The 27,665-nt window shown below is 42.7% G+C and overlaps 1 protein-coding gene across 2 annotated transcripts in view; it reads right to left on the minus strand.

Annotated features, from left to right (window-relative positions):
• ebf1a (EBF transcription factor 1a) overlaps positions 1–27,665 on the minus strand; it is a 134,201-nt gene that overhangs the window by 96,442 nt on the left and 10,094 nt on the right. For both annotated transcript variants that reach the window (XM_079439188.1, XM_079439187.1), the window contains exons 5-6: positions 24,630–24,703; positions 14,690–14,758 (exon numbers count right to left, since the gene is read on the minus strand). In XM_079439188.1, the coding sequence (XP_079295314.1) occupies positions 14,690–14,758; positions 24,630–24,703 (143 nt within the window). The remainder of the gene's footprint in view (positions 1–14,689; positions 14,759–24,629; positions 24,704–27,665) is intronic.

Consider the following 27,665-nt stretch of genomic DNA (forward strand, 5'->3'; position numbering starts at 1 on the left):
AAAAGTATTGAATAAAAGGGTGCCGTTAATTGTGGCCAATGTGTATTAGAAAAAAAAACATATTTCATAATGATATTTCCCCCCCATTTTAAATTCTTATTATCCAATGAAAGGTTAGTATTTTTTATTTTTAAAATAAAAGTTCAAAAGGATTAACAATGCAGATTAGTTCTTTCATCATATTTACCAAGGGTGCCGATATTTTTGGCCATGACTGTATATAGTTTAGTCATGAAACTCTTCCGAGCAGCTCGTTGGTTTACTTAAAGCCGATTGCTTCATCCAATCATTTGTTTGTTTCTATCTACATAACCTATTTATTCCTGACTGTATAGAATTAGATCATTGAGTGCGCCGTATATTCATATAGAAAATATTCATATAGGAAATTTTTATTTTAAATTATAACAACGTTTCACAATATTACTGTTTTTACTGTATTTTTATTAAATAAAAGCAGCCTTGGTGAGAGTAAGAGACTTCTTAAAAAAGCAATGTCTTATCGAAAATTAACTGACTGTAAGCCCAATATAACAGATATAGTAACACTATTGGTGATGGAGAGAGTCTAGGTGAAGGTCAGACAAAGAGAGAGAATGAGGCTCTTAAAGCTGGATTAAAGTCTGCCATCCTCTAATTGAGTTGAAGCAATTCATAAATGTGTATAGTCTTTCCTGACAATAGCATGATATATGTGCAAACTGAATTGTACCGGACATGTTTGTTGTTTTTGGGTGCTGGTGTCGTGCTGTCAGGGCTCAGGGTGGAGGGGAGTGCTAAAACAACAATGCAGACCACAGTAGGAGGCTGTAGTCTACTTCCTGTGCAGTGCACACTGGGACGTATCAAATGCACAGATACAACTATCCTAAACAAAACAACACTCCCTATAATTGTTAAACATCTGTGACTGACAGCTGTGCTGTAGCATATAGTCTGAGTAAAAATAGCTTACCTCAAAATGACCTGTGCAAATCTGGCCATGTTCTGTTTTCATATGAGGTGGAGGCATCCTAATTTGCACCTAGTAAAGAGGGGCATATTTTCTCTGCTCTCCGCTGTTTCACGCTTTCACTCACCCTTTCTCTTAGCTCTAAAATCTCCTGCACAGAATGCCCTAAATAGTTGACACACTGCTTCTGGAGAACTGGGACATAATTAATTTGGGTCAGTGTGGCTCTCACATCTCCTTCACAAACATCTGAACAAAAGCAGACAGAAACACGAGCAGGCAGGGAGTCAGATTTAGGCTTCAGGAAGAAAGAACAAGAGAGAGAAAGTGGATTTTTGCTTGGCTGAAGAGAAAGACAGAGAGCAACAGGGTTTCTACAACTGTGTTTCATAACCAAGTGAAGTACTCTACAGCTTACTGCTTACATAGGCAGCTGACTTCTATGGTTGCATCTTAATTGAGTGATTGATTTGGAACACATAAATATGCATAACACACATTTTGAATAGGGTAGTAGTTATTTATTTATGAATAATTAAAAAATTATAATTTGTATTAATTAATTTTTGAATTTATAAATGTATTTTTATAAACATTTTTTATATGTGAATATGAGCCAGATTTGTCCAATAACAAATGCTATTTCTGATTTCAAATGTCATGATTGTGACTATATTTCTTATATTAACCTTTTCACAATTGAATGTTTTATTGTTTACAGAAGACAGAAACAGACTTTCAATATTAATTTATTATATATCTTATTGAGTTCATTTAAAACTAGATTTTCTTTACATCTTTCATTTCTTTCAAAACAAAAATAATACGGACCACAAATGTTGGGAACAGTATTGTATTAGTGCTGTCAAAATTAGCACGTTAACGCAGGGGCGGGGCCTAGGATTGGCCACCCCACTCATAACTACTAATTCTGTCTCTTTTTTCTTGACAAGAAGTGCATTTACTCAGTCCCAGAACGTCTTTACGAGCACATCAAACAGGAGACGTCATTAGTAGAGACTGAAATGGGTCTGACCTGAAATGGGTCACAAAAGGTAGAGTTGAGAGAAAATAGGATGAGTGTCAGATCCACGTCACGTTCAGCAGTGACATCTCTTAAAGAAATAGCAGCCAAAACAACCAAATAACCAGCTGCTGTGATGTCTGTTCATCAAGAACAAAATAAAAAAAAGAGGAAATCAATAACTTTATAGTATTAAGGATTCATCTGTATTTAGTTTACAATTTAGTGTTTCAATTTCTGAATATTTCTGCTGAGGGGCACAGGTAGATAAATATGACATTTATTATAATGGGTTTATGTGAAAATTTAAGTTCACTTAAATTAGAAGTTATTTTTAAAGTCTAATAAATGTTAAAATTAATAGCTCTTAATTATAATATAAAGTTGAATGGATATTAGGGGGGATTTTTTTTATAGGGAAATCAGTATTAATTGGCATCAGTGATACCGACCTTCAGTCATAAAAATAAAGATGCCATTAAACAAATATAAAATATATACGGTCTTTATGTTGTTTGTACATTAAAGATTGAATGTGAAATTATTGTAATATAAAAGTATATTTAAAAACTTTAATGTAAGGATTAATCGCAATTAATTTCAGAAAAATGTGCGATTAATTAGTTTATTTTTAATCGATTGACAGCACTAATTTATACTATAACATTATATATCTGGTTATTATTATTTTAATTTAATTTATTTATATATATTGTATGGTATTTATTTGTTCATTGAGCTCATTACAATGCATTCTGGAACTGCCTTCTACACAAATGTTACATGCAATGCTGTTTTAGAATTTGTGCAAACTGAGATGACTTAGAAGGCAGCATCAATTACATACTTTTTGGAACCACCAACCTGCCATGAAAATGATAACTACAGAGGCAGCTAGTGTTGTTTTTGGCGGCCTGTTTTAATTTTAGTTTTAGTCTAGTCTTTGTGTGAAGCTGTCATTTTCGTTTTTATTAGTTTTAGTCACGTTCATACTCTTTTTAGTCTAGTCTAGTTTTAGTCAACGAAAATTAAATTTTAGTCTCTTTTTAGTAATGCAATTCTATTTAACCCAGTCGAAATAGTATAAGTACCTAGTAGTATAGACGAAACCAAAATTTGATTTTGTGTATCCATTCCAGACACGGAAGACGCTCTGATTTGAATTTACAACATTAATTTTACCAACCAAACATGTTAGAAGTACACACACATCTCCCAAAGACGAACCCCGGCTGGCCGGCCATCGGTCCCTTTCTCTGTGTCAGACTTCACTTTGTTGTCGTCTTCTAAATAATGCCGCGAGTGGGGCTTGAGGAAGTGACGTCGCCTGCGTCTGAGCAGTGCGACCTGAAGTGAGACACCGGAAACAGAAATACTGCAAAATAATAATAATAACGCGACTAAACAAGACAAAATAATGTTATAACATTTAGTTTCGTCTCGTTTTAGTCAACGAAAATGAAGAGACATTTCAGCATAGTTTTTATTTTGTAAACCACATTTAGTCTCGTTTTTATTCGTCAACAATATTGCATTATACATTTAGCTATCGTCATCGTCAAATGACCAGCATTTTCGTCTCGTCTCGTATCGTTTTCGTCACGTGATAAAGGTTCATTGACGATGATATTTAGTCATAATTTTCGTTGACGAAAGCAACACTAGAGGCAGCTCACTAGGTTTTGAAACAGATCTTGGTTATGTGCTTTTAAACAGCACATATAAAAAGGACACACTCTTCCAAACTCTTCCGCAGTGTATCCCTAAAAAGAGGTACCATAGACAGGAGGTCAGGTAAGCTCTGAGGGAAGGTGAAAAACCAGCTCTGAATGCACCCAGACCTGAACTAACATGTCCATCTATTTTTCATCCTCTGACCCTTTTGTGATTCAGAATATCCTTCACAGCCCTTTCGCTCTCTCTCTCTCTTTCTCTTCATCCAGCACTCACAGAGCTGTAACCTGAGCCATCCATTTACCCTGCCAGGCGCCACAGCTCTCTCTCTCTCTCTCTCTCTCTCTTATTGTGTGTTTCTAAGTGTATGTGAACACTGAATGATAACGTGAGCACTTGTGCGTAGAAGTGGACCCTGACATCACTTTCACGCAGGACTTCAAGGAAACATGGAAAGCATTCAAGCTATTAATATGGACAAGATTAGCATTTTTATTTCTACATGCACATTAGTAATAGAGATGCAGACATTACATCTCTGGCATTACATCATTCACGCACCAAGAGCACGCACTACACTTACCAATACATGTAAGTCAGCAGGTAAAACGTATTTGTAATTCATACAACGCTAACACCCAGACTAGGGTGGCGTGGACAGTGCAGAGACAGAGAGGCTGAGGTGCGTCTTTCTGAGAGTGAGCGGTCTTCTTTCCTCAGCAAACACTAAAACACTGAAATCTAATTACGCATTGGAGGATGAAACAGATGAGAAATGAGAGACGTCTCCACCAGCTATCTGTGTGTTTGTGTACACTTTCGTTCCCAACCCCCAGTTGTGCAAAATTAAGCAAAAGTGTCAGACTTTTTCCAGCATATGCTGTGGGCTTCTTAATTAGCTTAACCATCGTGTCTCCAGCGGTCAACCAGCTTCATGAGAAGAGCCTTCCCAGTTAAAAAAAAATAGGTTCTAAGAACGTTTTGCTAACATTCCATTTATGTTATAAAAACGTTATATCTGAATGTTCTCAGAATGCTCAAAACATTGTTTTTTAAATGTTTACAAGACATTTTGTAAACAAGTAGCAAGTAGTAATATTTAAAAAACAAAAAAAAACATCCAACTAAAATGTGCTATGAACAACTATGAAGAACTTTTGTTCATAACTTTGCCAGAACATTAGCCATACGTTTTGAGAGCATTCCCTGTTAACTGGGATGCTGGTTGACCAACATTTTTGGACCAGCATGAAAGTTTATGTTGGTCTAGACTATTTTACATTCAGCAGGGCAAAAAATCTCTCTAATCATGAAATGATCTTGTGCACTCCTAGCTGTAAATTGCTAATTCAGTGCAGATTGTACTACAATAGCATTAGCGCCATAATATGTGTTGATTGTGCAAGTACGTGCACTTGAGCACATAAAGAGAGAGAAAGAGCGAGAGTGTGTGTATAATGAGAGCTGGTGTCCGCTACAAGATGAAAGCCCATTGACGTTTTAAAGCAGCTTCGACCTCTGCCTGCATCTGGCTGTCAATCATAGTTACCCACAGTCCCCTGAGGCAGTTTTGCCCAGCCCCAGGAAAAAATAAAATAAGAGGGTGAAAGAGAGAGAGAGAAAGAAACATCAGGAACACAACAGGGAGGGAGCTCCAGGCCAGCCCAGTGAAGCCACCAACACCTTAGGGCTGCATAATCATCCGCTACTCAGCAACTCTGCTGGCACCCCAACACACATTCGCTGTGCACTACAGTTCCCACAATCCTCTGCCCTAAGGCCCAAATATTCAGGATGTCAATCAAACTGTTGAGTACTGATGGTGTTCTTTAAATACGACAATCCAATAGTTGCACTCGACTTCTTTGCACTTGTGTTTGTACAGACTGCTAATCGAAACCCTGATGTACGGCATATTGACAGAGAACGATAATGATTAGTGTTAGTGATAGACCTCTCGGCCACCTTACTGACCTATACAGCTACTGCAACTCCTGTCTTTATTGCCAAATCTAAAGTCACTGTTAATGATTTTTAAGATCTGTATTGTTAAATAGTGAACAACTGCAAACAGCAAACGTTTAAATGGATAGTTCACCAAAAAATGGATTTAACAGAATGTCTCTGCTACTCTTTTCAATATAATGCAATGTAAAAATGTCACTGGTCTATATATAATTTATGGTATATACTGGTCTATATATCCTTCAATACCACTGGTATATATATCCTTCAATATCACCTTCAATACCATGACTGAGGTGAGATCCTTGAGCAAGGCACCGAACCCACCTGCTCCCGGGCACCGCAGCAATATGGCTGCCCACTGCTCCAGGTGTGTGTTCACGGTGTGTCTTTGTTCACTACTGTGTGTGCACTTGGATGGGTTAAATGCAGAACACAAATTCTGAGTATGGGTCACCATACTTGGTCACACGTCACTTCACTTTATATAATTTATTTATTTATTTTTATTTATTTAATTAATTAATGAATTTATTTAATTTGAGCATTAGAAAAGGCTATAATGTGATTAATTTATTCACACAAGCTATCATATTGCTTCGGCAGACTTGGAATATAGTGCATGAGTCATATGGACCATCATAATACTTCTACGATGCTCAAAAAAGTCAGTTCCCAGACTGTCACAATGCCAAACATTCTGCAAACGTCTGAAATTTCGGACTCAGTGTGCAAGGACCTTTAATGATGGCAGAACTTTTTTCTTGGGTGAACTGTTCCTTTAATGGCTCCCAATGCAGATTGAATTGACAGGGCATGGCATAAAGTTCAGATAGATATTTTTATTGGGCAGAGCTAGTGTAGGGTCTAGCAATTAGAGGAGTAGACATAAGGCGTAATGTAGTCAGTCTCAGACAGTACAAACAAGATTAATTTCCAGGTGGGCGCAGTGTAAGGCACACACACATACACACACATCCAACGCACTGGGGTCCAGCAGCAAAAAGCACGTTCAGTGGTAAAAACATGTTTGAGCAGTGTCAGCCAATGAAAAGACTCGGTATTCTGCGTGATACTAATGAAACACACACGTAACACAAACTAAATCTGATCTGGACAGACATACAAAGTCCTCCATTGAATACATTTGCTCTGAGAGATCTAAACATCTCACCCTCATTGTAGCAACACGGTAGGTGTGCTTGAACAAGTTCTTAGGTCTTAAAAATGGACTCAATTTAAGCTCTTAATGCATATTTCTTGCCTTACTATGATCCACGTCCTACATTTTTTTAATTTTCGATAACCTGGATGTGTGACACAATCCAGAAGAAAAATATATTTTAATACTGATGTTTCATCACAAATAATAGCTAACTAAGCACTATTTTGTCAATCTCACATTCTTGTTTTTCTTTGTATATTCTGATAAGTAACAGTCACTTTTCACCATCAAACCAATTTCAGATTTCTAAAATCAAGCCCTAGTGTTCATTTGCATCACATTGTGGAGGTAAAATGGGTTGCAAATGCCACTTCACATTGATTTAACTTAATACATTCCATAGTCTTTATCTGAATTGAATGAGAATGTATAGCAAAGTATTGACCGAAGATGACAAGATTGTGGCGATAAAAATAGAACAAAGAGAAAAAGAGAGAGACAGATGGATGACAGGGGAAATGACAGTGTGTGTGTGTTTAAAAGAAAGGTGATCTTCATGTGGAGTGAGGGAATAGGGCGGGTGCCAAGAGAAGGGGTATAAAGAGGCACATCTGTGCTTAACTTGCTCCAGGGCAAGTCTGTCCCCTCTGACACCTTCTAAACACACACACATACTCGTGTTCACACACTTCCAATGTTATGAGTTTCAGTAATGGGGCACTTTTTTTACAATAAACTATAATTAGTGAACAAGGAGTGCTTAATGGTTACAAAATCTCTTCCTTTCTCTCCTTCATTCTTATATTTAAGACTCACGCCACATATATCCATGGTGCATGTAAAAAAAAAAATATGTACTGTGTAAAGTATAATATTTGTTTCTAAGAAAATATAATGAAAATAAGGGAACCCAGGCCTGTCGGTAAACTAAATTAGCATCTAATGCAAATGAGCGGGGTGCTTAATGGTGGAACAGGTGCAGTCAGGGCCCCTAAATGAGATAAATGAATAAAACATCCCTGGGCACGCCTGTGAAAGCTGACACAAAGTCAATGGCATGAATTATTCAGCAGCCAGCTGAAGCTGCGCGCTGCTGACCTCTCACCACAGCAAGTGCATCCCAAACACAACAAACCACAACAATGGACTTCAGACACGGGGGTTCCCTCTGTGCAGTGCGCACGCAAATACACACACCCACTGAGCGTTACACAATGCTAAATATAGATCTATGAAATCTTGATTGGCCTCTCCATATGGATGGGAGAAACCAATATAGAATGTGTTGAATGCAAAAAATCATGTTCTTAATCTGACTTTAATCTGACTCAGAGTTACTTTAGAGCAATAATTGTGGGTATGAACCTCACTCTTTTATGTTAGATTTTTGCTTAATGCAAGAAAACAAACATTATTTTCCAATGGTAATATCAACAGACTTACTGCAATTCAATATAAATTCTATAAAAACAAATAAATATTTCATGCAATTTTTGTTTAGTTTTTTTTTAATTTTTCAATCTTTTATTAAAATATTTAGAGTTATCATAAAGACAAAAAAAATTATAAAGAAATATGTTTGTCTTCAGTAAGGCATTACAAGACAAATAAACATTCAGAGATGTTGCTCACATACTTTAAAGTTTTTTGTTTGTTTGTTTGTTTGTTTTTTCATTTATGGATGTGGCTGATCACTTGTTCAAGTATGTGTGTGTGTCCATGTGTGTGTTTGTGTGTGTGTGTTGACAGAACTAATAGGATTACCCAGATGTCCCTGCATGAGCGCATCCAGTGGAGAGAGGCAGAGAGGGGATGTTTTCCCAGCATGCCCTTTACAGGGAAATCTGAGGTTGCTTAGAGTAGACTGGGAAAAACGTCAGGTTTAACATTAATAAATTGTATATGTGGGCTTGTATTTAAAAAAGTGAGTGATTGGGAGATTAGAGTGCATCTGTTGATGCAGAACTAGACAGGAAGCCGCCCTGAAGCTGCGGTGACATCACCTTCCCCGGGAGGAGTACTTCCTGTCTGACATTCCTCAATCAACACACACACACTCGTGAGGAAATGGCATACATCAACAATACCCTCCATATGAACACACACAAACACACGGTCTCACCCGCACACAAGCTTCTTAAAACAACACCAGACTAATCTGTGTCACCAGTAGTGTGTGAAAATGAGACAGTTTGGTTATTTTTCTTGGAGTGAAAGCACATTTTTCTCTTTGTTTTACTCTTACACACTCTTTCTCATCAGTAAGAGTTGTCAGTAGCATTGAATGGCTAATCAGTCATCCTGTGGGTCAGATCTCTGTCTAAAGCGTGTGAAGTGGATCAGTGATCTGGCTGATCCATGGCTCTTATCTGTGAGAGCAGAGGAGGAGACTCTGACTGCCAGGGTTTCCAACACTAGCCTGAAGGGCCGATCAGCCTTTCCAGAGATCACAACCTTATGGCCTGTGTGTGAACAACAGGCTGGATAAGCAGAGAGATAGAAGAGCACTGAGTAAAGCAGAGAGAATAGCTATGTGTTTGCATGTGTTTCTGAAATATGAATTTGGGGACTAAATTATACATCATTGCAAATGTAATTTATGCAAAAACGTCTCAGATTACGCATGTAACCATGGAAGGGAAGGAGACACTTTCGACGCAGCTCAAGTTCTTGAAGGGGAACCAGAATTTGCAAATAAAGCAGAAATTTCATTCGATGTGTTAAAGAGCACAAATCCGTCACTTTCAGGGACAATTGCACAAAATATACATTACTTTTAAAAAGTCAGAGGTCAGAAGTTTTTTTTTTTTCTTAAATTAATACTTTTATTTAGCAAGGATACATTAAATTGATCAAAAGTGACAGTAAAAACATTTGTAATTTTACAAAATATTTTTCTTTCCAATAAATGCTGTTCTTTTGAAATTTCTATCTGAAAACAACATTGATAATAATAATAAGAAATGTTTCTTGAACACTAAATCAGCATTTTAGAATGATTTCTGAAGGATCATGTCACTCTAGACTAGAGCAATGGCCACAGAAATAAAAAAAATATTCACATCTTTGTGTTTCCATTAAGTGTTTATGAATCATTGTAGAGAAGTTTCTGATAAAATCTGCTTAAAAATATGAGGATGGAGACCTGTGTTCTGTTGAAAGTGTACCTGTAGAGAGAGCGAGAGAGAGCAATAGAGAAGCAAAGCGGGCGCTCAGTACAGAGAGAGTAAAGACAGAATGGTAAAGTTGTCAGGGGAGGACAGCACACAGGCACGGGCGAGTGGAGAAGAGTGCATGCTCTTCTTTGGGAATCATCCAGGCAGATGATGGGATTGTTGACAGTGAGCTGCATATCTTTAACCCTGTATTAACTCGGAACAGCAGAGCTTGGCCTTTTATTATTCCTGCACCGTTTGGGCTTAAGTAGGCCACACATATACACCTATACACACAGACTCACACACAAGCACACACACTCTCTCCAGGAAGAGACATTGTCACTGCATAGGAGCACATCACCTTTCAGCAGCTGTGACAGCCCAGCCTGGAGAGTCACGCACACTTTTTAAAGGCCGACGAACAAATTTTCCTTCACTCTTTCAGAGTGAAAGACTCCCCAGTTAATTTTCAAAGAGAAGGCAGAAACTTATTTACCGCAAATGCTTTCTTTCACTGTATTACTGTCATGGCTCACACACACAGATGCTCACGCTGAGTTCTCCACAGTCTCTCAGTCTTAATTGCCACACAATAGGCCTACAGACCGGACAGGATTACGTTAACAATGGGAGCCCCAGCCTGTGAGGATCACTCTCTGGCCACCGATTCAGAGAGCAGCTCTGTGAAATAGAGCCCGCTAATCCACTAATGCAAACATACTGCAAGAATATAATGCTGCTCAATGTCACTGTCTCTTTCCCAACCATCCAGTCTTGAGATGCAGTTTTATTGCTCAAATGTTGCTCAGCAAACTAGACAGACAGACAGACAGACAGACAGACAGACAGACAGACAGACATACAGACAGACAGACAGACAGACAGACAGACAGACAGACAGACAGACAGACAGACAGACAGATAGACAGATAGATAGATAGATAGATAGATAGATAGATAGATAGATAGATAGATAGATAGATAAATAGATGATAATTTCCCCCCAATATTTGTAATGACAGACTTATATTCAGCAATTAAAGAGTGCATTAAATTGATCAAAAGTGACACTAAAAGGCATTTATAACATCACAAAAGATTTCTATTTCAAATGAACATTATTGTTCTTTTTAACTTTCTATTCATCCAAAAAAAAAAAAATCACACTTTAATTTCTTAAAGTTAACATATTTAACTTTAAGAAATACATTCTATTGCATTCGCGTGCTGTTTTTGAATAAAATAGCACATCCTGTGTGAGCGGCCCCAAGCAGAGCAGGAGCAAAAATGGTTCTGTGAAAGCCCCCTGTGAAACATTACTTCCTGTTCTGCTTTCATGAGAGCCGAAGGTCTTCTTCTAGAAGGTCAAATCTAGCCAGTAATATAGTTGCGAGCCAAAGACCTCCATTAAACATTCAGAGAAAGGGCACATCAACCCTTTCCATGGCGTTTTCCATCCTTCGCTGTGTTATTTCTTCATGAAGTAGATATCCAGAAGTTGAAGATTACATCACAAATAAAGTCTTCCAGCGGGGTCAAGGCTCACGACCAAGCGCAAAGCCACAGAACTCCCACGGTTAGCGCGGGAACTCTGAACTTTCTGCACTATCAGTGTTTAAGAGTATCCATGGTGAGGAAGGCATCAACTGCAATGTTCCCAGGGAGATAGAACGACACCTTTTTCCCCATTACTGTACGGCTTATTGAGCTTCAATTACTCCTAACGCACACAGTGATAAGAGAGAAATAAATTGAGAGAGAGAATAAGCGAGAGAGAGAGAGCTTCTAAGGGATGTGAAAGAGATGAAACAGGAGGCAGTGAAACAGCCTGCTATTAGATGTCACTGGCCTTTGTGTCCGTGTCAATGAGAGCAGATTAAAGTATTTGAAATAATCTTACTGGGGCATTAACAGAGCTCAGAAGGTAAAAGAGGAGAAGAAAAGGAGAAGACAAGGAGTCAATCACGACACACATACATTTACACATGAAATGAGATTAGATACTGCCATCCAACGTAAACTAAACACACCCTCTGAGAAGAAAGCAAGGCAGTTTTAATTTCACGTGAGTAATTCAATTTACCCCAATCAGATTTTCAAAAGCTTCCCAATGAGTCCAAAAACTCCAACCCCTGTCCCGTGAGCGCACTTCTCGCACTGCTGCGAGTAAGATTTGTTCTTTTAACAGTCTAATAAGGCATTGTTAGTTAGGCTTTATTTCCCTGACATTCCTCTGGTTTCGCTGAAGTGGCCTGTTATGCCGTCTTATGAGAGGAACCCAATTAGGAAATCACTTTCATTACTCTTCCAGAGGAATTAGCGCTAGCCTTGCTAATTACTGCTGTAAAACCTAATCAGCTCTTTGAAACAAGACCACTCTAATGAGCTCTTATTTATTCAGCTAAATAACTTCAAGGGAAGGATGCTCAAAATCATATTTTTGATTAATTTGGGAGCGCGCGCTCGTCTGCGCTTGGCATAATTGATTCTGTTCCATCTTGCGCCTTGTTTGTTGGGAACCCCAGAATGTGAATGCGGCCAAGAAAATATTGAGAGTTCCAGTAAACTCTTCCATATCCACCCCCCCCCCCCCTCTCTCTCGTTTCAAATGACCTATTTTCCCAGCTTTGAGAGACACGTGACTAATAGGAAACTGTTACTAATTCCTTTTTTATTCGTAGGCAATTAGTGATGCCCTTGCACCTGAGCCTAAATGGCTCTGCGGTGACCTCCAGCACCGCTGCATGACTTCAACCAGACCCGAAACACAACCATTCAGACCACAAACAGCTACAACAGGAGGATCTGAAGCAGACAAAACTTTACGTAGGGAAACAATCAAGAAGAGTAAGAGATGGGCAGTGTGTTTGTGTGAGTGTGACCGTTGGGTGGAGGTTATGCCACGTGGCATCGAGGGGCTGCAGCTGTCTTTGAAAGCTGCGAAGCGTTCTAGCCCAGTGAAGCAGAAATGGGCCAGCCGCACAGACACAGCAGCCAGGTAGAAGCCTCTCTTACTCTGTTACAAACACACACACACACACACACACACACTATACTACTGCTGGCGAACCTACAGCTGTGTTCATCTGATATCACAGGCCACTGACTTATTAACACACAGATGAGAACACACCTTTGACACTTAACCGCACTTTAATCTGCAGAAATCCATGCTTAGTTTGCTTGCACTGCGGCATGATCGAGTCAGAAATGAAACAGTCTCGCCCTCAATAATAACGTGACATGGTGGTATGATCTTTTAAACAAGAACAGTAGGAGACGCGCTTCGCTGCACACGCTGCTGCCTCCAGAAGTCTTGCACATCTTCACTGCTGATTATTCATACATGCTCACTTCAGAGCACACTACATACTCAACAACCCCGACAGGGCCTCAAAACAGCTTAGCCCGATCACTAAACAATTACTGTTTTGCAAACAAATGGCTTCTGGTCCCAGGAAGCCTTTTTTTATGCTTGTTGTCAAGTTGTTTTTCTCACTGATGGGGAATTCTTTGAACAGTTGCCTTTGATTTGCAGTGTTTTATACTGAGCAATAGAGCATATATAGTGATATATAGCAGCCACAGAGTGTGTTCACAAAGCCATCATAGAGCAACACTTGTCATTGAATTTATTAAGTGCATTATCTCTGATGCTAACACTGCATTAAACATAGTCTCTTATTTAATTTGATATGAATTAAAACAGGTTGCAAAGGAAAAGAAGTACAGTCTGTTATTTGTTTGTACACCAATCCAAAGTTTGGGGTCTGTACTTTTTTAAAATTATTATTATTATTAAAAATACACAGTATTATAGTAAAATATTATTACATTTTAAAATAACTGTTTTCTATTTGTATTATATTTTAAAATGAAATGTATTTCTGTGATCACAAAGCTGAATTTTCAGCAGCCATTATTCCAGTTTTCAGTGTCAAATGAAAATCATTCTAATATGCTGATTCAGTGAAACATTCTTATCCTTATCAATGTTGAAAACAGATTTTCTTTATTTTAAAGAAAACCATGATACATTTTTTCAGGATTCTTTGATAAGACATTTAAAAGAACAGCATTTACTTCAAATAAGATTATTAATGTCTTTACTGACATCTTTGATCAACTGAATGCATTCTTGCTAAACAAAAGTATTAATTCATTTCTTTCAAGAAAAAAAGTGTCTTATTGACCCCAAACTTTTGAACAGTAGTGTATACTGGTATACACTGGTAGTGTATAAAGATTTGTTTTCTTCTTCATTTTGGGCCTTAATTGTTTTAGGAAAGTGGAGTGTGGAAAGGAAACTTAGAGCAAAAATGTTCCTGTGTCAAATTAAATATGGAATCTACCCTGACAAGCTCTGCTACACTGCTTCACGATGCCATAGAAGAACCTTTTTTGTCTAAATTGTTCCATAAAGAACCTTTAACATCTGAAGAACATTTCTGTTTCACAAAAGGTTCTTTGTGGTGAAAGAAGATTCTTCAGATTATAAAAAGGTAAGAAAGAGATGGTTCTTTAAATAATCTTTGACTGAATGGCTCTTTGTGGAACCACAAATGGTTCTTCTATGGCATCGCTGTGAAGTACCCTTTAAGCACCTTTATTTTTAAGAGTGTATCCTTCATAACTCACTACATTTCAATAACGATACTTTCAACACTTCCACTGGGCTTCCTGTCTAGCAAGGCGTGTAATGATCAAATATGTTGAAACGCACATACAAATATCTGCTATCCAGCTCTTACCTGTCGATGATGACCGGGTCAGAGGGCGTCTCGTTACGATTGCCACAACTTTTCTTGTCACAGCAGCGGCTAAAAAAGATGGAGGGAGAGAAAGAGAGAAAGAGAGCAGTTAACCTGGGTGTTACTGCACATATGTCAGCACTGACCTCAAACACAGTGGAGTAGGAAGAGGTAGCAATTATAAAGCAGTCTTTCTTTCGCTCCTCCAAGGCAGACATTCACTCCTGCTGTACACACAGCACACAATATGCTGCCTTTCGGCTTGCGTATTAGTAATTACTGCTAACAGACTGCCCGACTCAGGGATGGTCACTGAAGGATTAGAAGTGTGGCTGATAACAGGGCAGTTATGGAGTGATGGAGAGAGAAGATGAGGCCAGAGAGCAGAAAAGGGAAGAATACAGGAGGAGAGGTGAAAGTATAGAGGGCACTTAAAGCGGACTATTTTAGCATACATCCTGGAAGGATTTCAAGTTGTACAGAAGGGGAAAGATGACTGTGTGTGTGTGTGTGTGTGTGTGTGTGTGTGTGTGTGCGTGCGTGTTTAGGGTGTTGCAAATGTGTTCCCAAAAGAAAATGTTTTATTTAAATACACACTATATTGCCAAAAGTATTGGAACACCCCCTTTTTAATGAACAGGTTTGACTACTTTGGTCATTTCCATGAGTACAAATCGTACCAGGTTACGTATGTAACCCAGGTTCCCTGAAGGGAACGAGAGCTACGTCCGAAGACGCTATGGGAACGCCATCAGCGTAACCGGCACTCTGAATATTGTATACAACCAGTCTAATGAATGGGCGAGGCGTCACGGGCGGGGTGACGTCACGACCAGGTATATAAGCACGTGCGGCGGAGCCGGCATCAGCTTCAAGTCATGAAGCAAGCGCTGGCAGGGATGCCGGAAGTGTGGCTCGGGACGTAGCTCTCGTTCCCTTCAGGGAACCTGGGTTACATACGTAACCTGGTACGTTCCCTTCCAGGAACTTCGAGCTACGTCCGAAGACGCTATGGGAACGCAATACCAACGCCGCCAGACTGACAAGTCCCTGCCTAGTGTCAGGCTGAAAGGACGGAGGAGCCTGGAGTGGCTCTGATGTCGAGGTTGTAAAACCTGGCGAATGTCAGGGGCGTGGACCACCCAGCAGCGTTGCAGATGTCTTGCATGGAGACACCTGCCCAGAAGGCCTTGGAGGCCGCCACACCTCGGGTCGAGTGTGCTCTGACTCCCAACGGCGGGGGAAGGTCAGAGGTCTCGTACGCCAGATTGATGGCATCCACTATCCACCTGCTAAGAGTGGGCTTCGAAGCTGGAAGACCCCTCTTAGGTGGACCAAAGCACACGAGCAATTGGTCCGTCTTTCTCCACAGGGCAGCTCTGTGGATGTATGCGTCCAGTGCTCGCACTGGACACACACAGTTGTGCCTTTCCTGGTCGGGCTCCCTGAAGGGAGGAGGACAGAAGGCCTGGAGTACGACCGGCTGTGGTACGACCGTCAGAACCTTCGGTATGTACCCCGCACGGGGGTAGAGGAAGACTTTCGCCGAACCGGGCGCAAAGTCGATATGCGAAGGGGCCACAGATAGGGCCTGGAGGTCACTCACCCTCCTCAGAGAGGTGATAGCCAGCAGGAAGACGGTCTTGATCGTGAGGAGTCTATCAGTTATCTCCCCGAGAGGCTCAAAGGGTGCTCTGCCCATAGCCTCTAGTACCACCGCCAGGTCCCACGTGGGGACACGGGGCCGTACAGGCGGCCTCAGCCTCAGCGCACCGCGGAGGAAACGTGTAACCAGGGGGTGTCTGCCCACTGACTGGCCACTGATAAGGGCGTGGTACGACGAGATAGCTGCCACGTAGACCTTAATAGTGGAGTGGGTTAACCCTGCGGAGAAGCGGGCCTGCAGGAACTCCAGAACTGCGCGGATCGGGCAGTTGACTGGGTCGAGCTGGCGGTCTCCGCACCATGAAGTGAAGAGTTTCCACTTCAAGGCGTACAGTTTCCTCGTAGAGGGAGCTCTGGATTGGAGGATGGTCTCGACAACCTCGGTTGACAGACCGGAAGCTATGAGTTGTGCCCCCTCAGGGGCCACACCCACAGCCTCCAGCACTCCGGGCGGGGGTGCACAAGGGTGCCCCCGGCCTGTGAGAGGAGATCGCTCCTGATCGGTACCGGCCACGGGGTGCCGTCGAGGAGGGAAATCAGATCCGAGAACCATACTCGGCCCGGCCAGAACGGCGCTACTAACAGTAGGCTTACCGCGTCCCGGCGCACTCTCGCCAAAACTCCCGGGAGCAGAGCGATCGGGGGGAAGGCGTACAGACGAAGCCTCGGCCAGGTCTGTACCATAGCATCCAGTCCCAGAGGCACTGGAGGAGCTAGAGAGAACCAAAGGGGACATTGCGCAGACTCTCGAGTCGCAAAGAGGTCCACCTGTGCTTGGCCAAAGACCTTCCAAATCTGCTTCACCACCTGGGGGTGAAGCATCCATTCCCCCGGGCCTCGGCCCCTGTCTCGACAGGACGTCTGCTCCGACGTTGAGATACCCAGGAATGTGCAGAGCTCTCAATGATAGGAGCTTGCCCTGGGACCACACAAGGATCTGGTGTGCCAGCTTGTACAAGGGGCGCGACCGCAGACCTCCTTGGTGGTTGATGTAAGAGACCACTGCCGTGCTGTCGGTGCGGACCAGCACGTGGCGATCTCTCAAGTCTGGGAGGAAGTGCTTGAGAGCACGGAACACAGCTAGGATCTCTAGCCAGTTGATATGCCACGTCAGGTGGCGACCACTCCACAGACCGCGGGCAGGGTGGCCACTCATGACCGCACCCCAACCGGTGAGGGAGGCGTCCGTCGCTAGCGAGACGCGGCGACAAGGAGCTCCCAGCGCCGGGCCCTGGGACAAGAACCAGGGTTTCCTCCACATGTCTAAGGCACGGATACAGCGCCGTGATACCTTGACAGCGCGGAGCGAGTTTCCCCTCAGGGAGACCCCCCTGGTCTTGAGCCACCACTGTAGGGGCCTCATGTACAGCAGGCCAGAAGGAATCACGCTGGACGCAGCTGCCATGAGCCCAAGCAGCCTCTGAAACTGCTTGACAGTGAATGGCTGGCCTTCTCGCACTCTCCTGACTGCCGTGAGGATCGACTCGATCCGAGCAGGGGTCAAACGAGCCTGCATCGTGGTCGAATCCCACACCACGCCTAGATAAGTGGTTCTCTGAGCTGGAGAAAGCACACTCTTCTTGGCGTTTAGTCTTAACCCCAAATCTTTCATGTGGGCAAGAACGACATCTCGATGCCGAACTGCCAACTGCTCTGATTGAGCAAGAATCAACCAATCGTCGATATAATTTAGTATGCGGATGCCTTGCAGTCGCAACGGGACCAGTGCCGCATCCACACACTTGGTGAAAGTGCGGGGTGAGAGTGCTAGGCCGAAGGGAAGAACCCGATACTGGTACGCTTTGCCCCCGAAAGCGAACCTCAGGAACTTCCTGTGAGAGGGAATGATGGACACATGGAAATAGGCGTCTTTGAGGTCTATCGTGACAAACCAGTCCTCGGACCTGATTTGGGACACGATCTGCTTGACCGTCAACATCTTGAACTTCAGCGGTCTGACTGAGAGGTTCAAGAGACGCAAGTCCAGTATGGGCCTGAGCCCTCCATCCCTCTTCGGAACAATGAAGTACCGGCTGTAGAAGCCGGTGTGCACTTCGTGAAGTGGAACCAACTCTATGGCTTCCTTTTTCAGCAAAGTGTTGACTTCCTGTTCCAGGACCAGAGCCTGCTCGGGGCGGACCGTAGTCACGCAGACCCCGTTGAACCGCGGGGGCGGGCCATCGAACTGGATGGAATAGCCAGCCTCTACCGTGCGCAGGACCCAGAGAGACACGTTCGGCAGCCGTTGCCAGGCCGCCAAACGATCTACTAAGGGAATCAGTCTCTCGAGACTGACCTCTGGTGTTAGAGAAGCGGCCAGACCGCTGTCTTGCTGGAGCGTACCGGCAGGGGACGCGTAGTCTGGCGGCTGGGGCGAGTCTCTCAGGCCCGCTGAGATCACAGGCGGTAGAACCTGAGGATAGTACTCGCTGGGACCTGCTGTGCCCTGGAACTGCAGGGTTGGCAGACAGATCCCCGGAGGGCACCGAGGGGAGACGGTCACCGTGAGCTGCGGTGTGAGTCGCTCCACCCCAGTAGGGGTCGCCCTCCGCGGTCCTGGGGCTCGCCCGTCAGGACATCTGAACGAACCAGAGAGACACATTCGGCAGCTCGCTGTCCAACGAGCTACTAAGGGAATCAGTCTCTCGAGACTGACCTCTGGTGTCAGAGAAGCGGCCAGACCGCTGTCTCGCTGCGGCGCACCGACAGGAGACGCGTAATCTGGCGGCTGAGGCGAGTTTCTCAGGCCCGCTGAAATCACAGGCGGAAGAACCTGAGAGCAACACTCGCTGGGACCTGCTGTGCCCTGGAACTGCAGGGTTGACAGACAAATCCCCGGAGAGCACCTGAGGGGAGACGGTCACCGTGTGCCGCGGTGTAAGCCGCTCCACCCCAGTAGGGGTCGCCCTCCGCGGTCCTGGGGCTCGCCCGTCAGGACCTGTTGCGCGAGGAGCTGGTATGCGGAGGAGGCTGCGCCCGCCCAGCAGCCACCTGAATTTCGCGCATACCATCTGCCCTCAAAGATTCCACCCGCGATCTCAACACCTCGGTGGAGATCGGGGGAAACTGAAGGCTCTTGTGGCTCCTCACACTGGGGCGAGAGAGGCGGCGAAACCTCGTCAACGCTCGTCACATCAACTTCCTCGGAGGACGCAGCGTCAAGCACTCGTCTCGGGGGGAAGAGTACCGCTTCCGAACCGCGAGACGGGGCGCCAGATCTGGTGGATACGGGAGAAGATAATTCTTTTCTCTTCTCTTCTATATGCCCGCCAGCCAGATCAGCCTTTTTTCTCTACGAGCCCCACGAGCGCAGCTGCCGCTCTGCCTCAGCAGAGCGGGACCGGCTCTATTTGTGTCTGTACAAAACACTGGAGTTTACAAAGCTCATCGATGCCTTCCTCATCCACCTCCTCGGAGGAAGATAGGCGGGGCGTCGCGCCCTCTCTCTGGGGGAAGAGAACCGCTTCCAAGCACAGAGAGCGCGCGCTGGATCTGATGATCCATATGCGAGCCGCGCGAGCCCAGCCGCCGCTCTGATTGCAAAGCGGGACCGACAGCGCGCTTGGAGAGCTCGCTATTACATTGGAGCGACGGAGGCGGCGAAACCTCGTCAACGCTCGTCTCATCAACCTCCTCGGAGGAAGAGAGATGAAGCGTCGAGCCCTCGTCTCTGGGGAAAGAGAACCGCTTCCGCACCGAGAGACGGGGCGCCAGATCTGGCGGATACGGGAGGAGATGCCCGTCTGACTCGCGCCAGCCAGATCAGCCTGCGAGCCCCACGCGTGCAGCCGCCGCTCTGCCTCGGCAGCAGCGGGGACAGCACCGCGTGGGAGGCTCGCGAAGGCTCCCTTCTCGAAGAGAGCCTTCCGGGTGCGGAGTGTGCGCAGCGAGAGCCGCTCACAGTGCAGGCAATCGGCTCCCTCGAGAGCTGATGCCGCATGCTCCGCACCCAAACAGACCGCGCACAGGTTGTGTGTGTGTCCACTCGTTATGTAACGAGGGCAGGGACTAACACACAACCTGAAACGCGATCTGGGATCGCCCCTAGTCTTTGCCTTGGCTTTAGGCATAATCTCTTGGGTTTCTAAGACAGACAACACCAAATAAGACTCACAAGACACAAATCAGACTGACAATACACAGAGCGCTTGCTGAATGACAAAAAGCTGATGCCGGCTCCGCCGCACGTGCTTATATACCTGGTCGTGACGTCACCCCGCCCGTGACGCCTCGCCCATTCATTAGACTGGTTGTATACAATATTCAGAGTGCCGGTTACGCTGATGGCGTTCCCATAGCGTCTTCGGACGTAGCTCGAAGTTCCTGGAAGGGAACTTAATGTTTAAGCATATAATGATATTCTAGGGAATTGTGTGCTTCTGATTTTATAGCAACAGTTTGGAAAGGACCTTTTTCTATTCTAACAAGACAATGCCTCTGTGTATAAGGCAAGGTTCAAAAAGAAATGATTGATTCAGTCAGTGTGGAAGAACTTGACTGGTCGGCATAAAGCCATGTCCTAATCCCAGCAGAACACATCTGGTGTGAAATTAAATGCAGACCTTGAGCCACAAAATCATCACCAACACCAATGACTGGAGCGTATGGGTACAGTCATTTTAGACACTTCCAAAACTTGCAACAGAGATGGAAATACAATTTTTAAATACATGAATTATGCTTTATCTTTGTTGCCACAGTTTTGAAAGTGTCTTGAATAGGGTGAATACTTTTGTCCATATAGTGTATTTATGATGTAATATTTCTATAAATAAATTATTTTTTATTATAAATTAAAACTATAAACTATAAAAAAGAAAATAAATGCTGTTTTTAAACATTTTTGTGTATATGTTATATATCAAATCAAGCAAAGTGTGATGATGGTTTAGTATATTAGTCAGACAGCCCTCTAAAATCGGAATGTTTTTTTTGCCATAATAAATATGCGCCAATTTTATTGCAATACCTTCTTGCTCTATATTTAATCTCATAGGTTACTCTGCATGGGACAGCAGAGGAGAGCAAGATGGATACGAGAGCATGAGCAAGTGAAAGAAGACAGGAGGGATGGAAAGAAGGTGTATACATGATGTCTTCGGTGGATGGAGGCTGGCGGTAAACAGCAGGTGGGCCGGTGGGTTCAGGTTTCCCAGCACAGATGGCAGAGGGGCTCAATTGAGAGAGAGTATAGGGTTTGAGGCGTCATGTGATATAGGAGCAGAACCGATCTGTGTGTGAGTTGGTTCCTTTAGACCTGATGAGCTTGATAACATGGATTGAGCTTGACCCTTCATTCACATCTAAGCGCCCTCGTTAGTTTGGACACAGTGTGGTCAGGCTTCTGTCTCAGTTTACTCTTGCTGTCGTATTTTTACCTTCCTCTGCTCTCATTTCCTCTCATTCCTCTGAGAGCAGTCAAGTCTTTAGCAATGTTCTCTCAGAAGTGGGTCATACAGGAGCAAAGCTTTCTGGGTTGCGAGGGGTGGGCACAGATGGATTTGACACTCCAATAACCCAATAGTCAGCCGGAGCTCATGGGAAACCACAACACGGCCGCCTAACACCACCCGTGAACCTCCGAGCCCCCCCATCAATGTTATGTTAATGACTCCATGCATGCTCTGGCTTCATTCAGGGGGATTTTTCGCTCATTCCGGCTCGTTCTGCTCCATCGCAGCGGACCTGCAGGGAAACCGTAATCTTTAATCTCAAGCGTTTCCTCCTGCTGCAGCATTTGAAGAAATTAAATCCAAATTGCTGCACGTAATTACCAGGATGTGGTCCGTGCTGATGCCATTAAAGCTGAACTGCCCTTAGCCCAATTCCTTTACAGACAGCGGCTCTAAAATAGCCCCCAAAACCAAACAAAACAGCATTTCTCCAATTGTGACCACCCAGCCTTTAATAATCTGGCCAAATTTGTGTTGTTTCATCTGCACCACACAAACCAAACAAAACCTCATCAATCCGTGCATGTGAGGATGTGGAACTCCATCATAAAAAGCCCAGAGTTGCGTCTGAGCGATTGTTTCTAGGCTTGCCTCTGAGTGAGTTGTTTGGGAAAATGCATCTCCGTCTCATGCTTGCAGGCCCATGTGGCACCATATGGCTAATGGCAAGGCGTACAGCAATTAACAGCCCTGATTAATGGAGAGCAGTCTAATTGCAGACTGGTAATTGTGCCTTTCTCTCTGCATCGAAACACCATATACAAATGAAGAAGGGGAAAAGGAGGAAGATAGAGACGAGAATGGGTTGTTTGCTTATTTGAAATAAGATGCTTTTCATTTTCGTCTGCTTTTGGAAAGCTCTTTGGTATGAAACAAAGTACAGACATTTGCATTTGTGGGACCTTTAGGGTACCAGTAGAGATATGTACTTCAGATGTGATCTGTGTAATCCTACAGTGGCGGATCAAAGCTGACGTGGTGAGCCTTTGTAGACACTTCTGGTACTAAGTGTTTGTGTCAATACACATCTTTAAATCAGCGACTATTTTGAAAGAGTGATAACAGAAGGCTGTGCGCGCGCGCGCGTGTGTGTGCGTGTAAGAAAGGTAGTGAGGGGGAGCGAAAGATTGAAAGAGAAAGGGGAGAGAGCCTTGGCTTCGCATATTTCATTGTCAAAACTCAAAGCAAACTGCATTCTCTAGCTGTGGAATAACAAGAGGATTCTTATTGAGTAATGAGTTTTTCCTTGTCCTAATTAACCAAGCATGAGTGGTATATTTTTAGTAGAAAACTGTTCAAATGCTCTCCATTTCAACCAAAAATAGATGAGGACTCATCTCCACAAGCCAGTTTTAAGTGCAAGGAATTTATCTTTTGATTTTAATTAAAGGTGCATGGCTTTCTCTTGCTCTCTATTTTTCTTGTAGAGCAGGAAGTGGATGACCTGGATAGAGATTCAGGAAGGGAGAGAGACAAGGGTTGCTCTGAACTTAAGGTCCGTCTTCGTTCATTTTTCAGCTCTTGAAACTTCATTGCTTACGCTGTCGCTACAAACAGGGATGTGCAAAATTAAGAATTGGCTCCCTTTCAATTCAATAATGTGCATTTAATAGGAAGTTAAATATGCATATCTGCAAATCAATGAACAATGGCTATTTTTTGTTTGTTTGTTTAAGTCAAATGATCAGCTTTTATGGTACTTTTTGGCTCTATATGGGGAAAAGGCGGCATAATTCTGTCTAACATCTCTATTTGTTTTCAGCAGAAGAAAATAACTCATACAGTTTTCAAACAACAAGTTTTTCATGTTGATTTCATGTTTGGGCATACTATTCCTTTAATATCTAGCATATCATCCATCCATCTATCGCTGTAAACCTTCAAGACTACACTTTTCAAACAAGTTCAAAGTTTGTCTTTACAAACTTTGCTTTTTAGTTAAAATTAGTTTAGTTAAGTTTTAATTAGTTTAGATCAGTAATTAGTTTAGTTTAATTTTCAATTAGTTATTTAAATTGCAATTCTGCATCCTTTTTGCTCAGTTCAAATTCAGTACAAACACAGGAATTACAATTCTGGCACACAAAATTAACTGTACAGAAGTGTATTTCTCTGCTTGCCTGTTGTGTGTATTTATGTCATCAAGAAATAAAATAATAAAATAACCCTAACCCACCAATCACTGAAACATCAGCCTCCAAAAATAGAAATGCTGCCTGGCATCTTTTTTGGACAAAGCCAAGCTTTGATTTCTAAGGCTGAGGCAGAGTCTGGGAAAAGAACACTTCTAACTCTGATAGGAAACAGGCTGGTGTAAGTTTATCAGGATCCCATTTGGACTGATGAAAAATGATCTGGGAGTGTCTTGTTTAATAGTGCATTGTAAGTCTAAACTTGAGCCTTGATATAAACTTACTGCATCCCTCTTAAATAGAAGTAAACTGTTTATAACGTTTTGACAGACATATATGATAAATTAAAGATTAATGATCTGACATTTCAGCAAATTTATAGTAATGTTAATCTATCCTCCCCCCTATGTCTAATTTTACAACAGGGCTCACACACAGCTGTGTGTGTGTGTGTGTGTGTGTGTGCATGTGCGTGCGTGTGTGTGTGTGTGTGTGTGTGTGTGTGCAGAAATCTCAGTCCTGTCACACTAATGCTGGATCCAGAGGTCTGCAGTCTTGCCAAGACCAGAACGATGCCAAAGTAAAGCTCTCACAGTCAGCGGGCAGAGCTTGGTAGGGAAGGTTCAAGAGCTTGATTGTGTAATAGTGAAGGAGGGAGTGTGGTGTACAGTGTGTGTGTGTGTTTCTCACCTGCACATGATCTCGTGCGTCAGCAGGACCCTGCACATCTCTGGGTTTTTGTCTTGCCCTTCATAGATAATTGCCTGATGAACAAGAGAAGGTGGAAAAACGTGGTTAGAGAAAATTGACAAACAACATTTTCTCCTTGTGGTGTAAACGCTCTGAGCATGCACAAATTTCCATGACTAACTCTCTGGGTGTTTAAATCCTATCATGAAAAGAATCGAATGTCTGTTTGCATCGTTTCACTGAAACAGAAACATTATGACATCACATCATTACGCCATACACACAATGCAACACTCATAGGCGGTTAACTCATCTGGCAGAGGACTGCCATTGAAAGATCTCATGCAGCATGGGAATGATCAGGTCAGTTTTAGTTTCTGTTATCAGAATGTTCTGTTCATTTGGTCCCATGTTTCTCACTCTACACATTGGACTCTGAATTTCATAGATGTCTTTTCGTTTCAGCTAATCAATCAATCAAAACTGCCCCGTGCACCATGGGAATGCTTTACAGAGTCTGTGTGCATGGTGGGTCGTCTATGACTGAGCCAGGCTCAAAGTGGGCAATTTAATGCCCACTTACCTGCTGCAATGGAAAACGATCCCTAATCGCCTCTCTAAGAGCTTAAACTTGGCGCATCACATTCGGTTATGTGAGAATCAATGATGTTTGGTGTTTGGTGTCAGGCAACACGTTTGGACATGCACATCTGTGATTCAATGAATAAAGACTTATATATTTCTGTGTGTTTCACATAACACTATTGCTTAAATGATCTATTCTTGAATGTACATGGGAAAGAGCAGTGTGATCATTCTGTCTAACATCTATTTGTGTTCCACAGAAGAAAAAGTCATACAGGTTTGAAATGATGACGAATTTACTATATTGATATTACTGGTCACTGATAACTGGAACTGAGTTTATTTCTTTTGTTTCACATTTGACATAAACTACCATTGCTAGATGTTTACTTTAACAGAGCTGCACACAATTCACAATGAGAATGTGTTTGCGATTCAAATTGCATGAAAGAATGTTCATGTAACTCATTTTTTAACTAAAAAGTTTGGTCAAGACAATTTAATAGATTGACAGATTGACAGATTGGCTGATTGACTGATTGACTGATTGATTGATTTTCTGTGGGAGTGTGGCTAAGTCAATTCCAATTCACTGCCATCAATTGAATAGAGGCCTGAATTTTGCACAATCCTGCATTGTATGCTCTTGGCAACATTCAGCACCATCATTTGTTGCTCGTTGGTTTAATTAAAAGCAGACATAGAGAATCAAAAGAACTGTGCGTGTAGTGTTTGTTGGACTGTGCAGATTACTGTCCTATTATGTCATAGCGGACCACCTTTGCCACGGTGCCCACCCCCCACAGGCATCCGGGGCTCACAGATTGGTTAATAATACAGAAGCACAAAACATTATTGCTCAGCAAAGCACCCTTATTACTACATGAGAAAAGACGTTTGTGAAGTGAAAAGAGATAAAGGAGGGCAAACAGATAAACTGCTTAATTGCAGGTCCCTCTAAAGAAGTGTTGTACTCCAGCTAGTGTGAAATAGCCCTCTAGGAAAGATGCATGCGTGTGAGCTGCCATAAGCCTGCATCTGTGAGACTCTGTGCATGTGTATCCATTCACGCATGTATTTGTGCATTAGCATGTGTGTGTTTATGTGTGCAGTTGGGCTGCCAGACTGGAGTATAGTGAGCCATCTGGCCCAGCTAACACTTCATCCAAAAACCTCAGCTTTGTTTCCATCCTCCAATTCCACACAAGATGTCCCCCACAGCCGTGAATCAGTGACTCTACTCAAAACATACACACACTGCAGCCTATTAACAGGCTGCTCTCTGTCACACACACACACACACACACTTAAACCCGTTTGCCATGAATCACTCCCTCTTTCTCTCTGAACACACATATACATACCACCCATGGAAACTGAAGACACAGAAAAACAGCTGATGGTTCTAATGAGGAACTGTTTCCCTCACAAGTGCACAATGCTTTTTCAATTACATGAAACACTTGTTTGAAAACAAGTTTTATAAGTAAAGCATAAGACCCAGAAAAAAAGAAGAAAGTTTATTCATATTTGATGTTTTTTTAATTTCCTGTCATTGCTGTGACTTGAGAATATAGGTGATCGGGGACATTTGTTTGTTAGGTTTCACATTGTGGAAATGAGGGTCAAGGTCCTCTAAAAGCGCACAAGCATGCATCACTGTCTGAGCCTAGAGCCTCGACCCCGCAGGCTTTCTGAGAGGAAGCGGTAGGCAGAGAGAGCAGTTCAGGCCACACAAAGACGTCCTCTACACCACCACACATTTGTTTCATATATAAGACCGGCTATTTATCACACAAAGCCCCTGCAAACAGACTCGGAATAACTCCATGCTGAGAACAGTATATAAGTGCCTGGAAAAAGTCTGAAAACAGTTTGTCAATTTCTCCTCAGAGGCAAACACAACAATGGTCGCGCATCCTCCTCTGGATTCGAGCTAGTGCAACACCAAGCGTCTTTGGGTGGATTTTTCTTTAGCCCCTGACGTCTGTTGTGCAAAGGCAAAATGCAGCATGTTGTTTATGATAAGATTGAACTTTGGTCTCTTAAACCAGGGGTTTTAACCTAACAAAAAATATAATATATATATATACATACATACATGCACATATATACTGTAACAAAATCTATTTTAGGACTGTAAAGGGTAAATGTAAATCTGCTGTGGAGTTATATTTATTGTGAAAAGTACTGTACAAATAAAGTTGAATCTAAATTGTTTTTTTTTTAGGTATATGTATATATCTTAGGTGTATACATCTAAAATCTCTCTAATAGTATACAGAAAAATATACAGTTTACTATACACAATATGAATTAAGTAATTTAATAAAATGCTAAAACCAAAGTAAATAATTTCCAGATAATTCAGTAAGGTAATAATATAAATTAATAATATAATAATAATTTAGGTATAAGTAATAATATATATTTATTAAATATTATAGATAG

The sequence above is a fragment of the Barbus barbus genome (genome assembly GCF_936440315.1).
Source record: "Barbus barbus genome assembly, chromosome: 17".
Taxonomy (NCBI): Eukaryota; Metazoa; Chordata; class Actinopteri; order Cypriniformes; family Cyprinidae; genus Barbus; species Barbus barbus.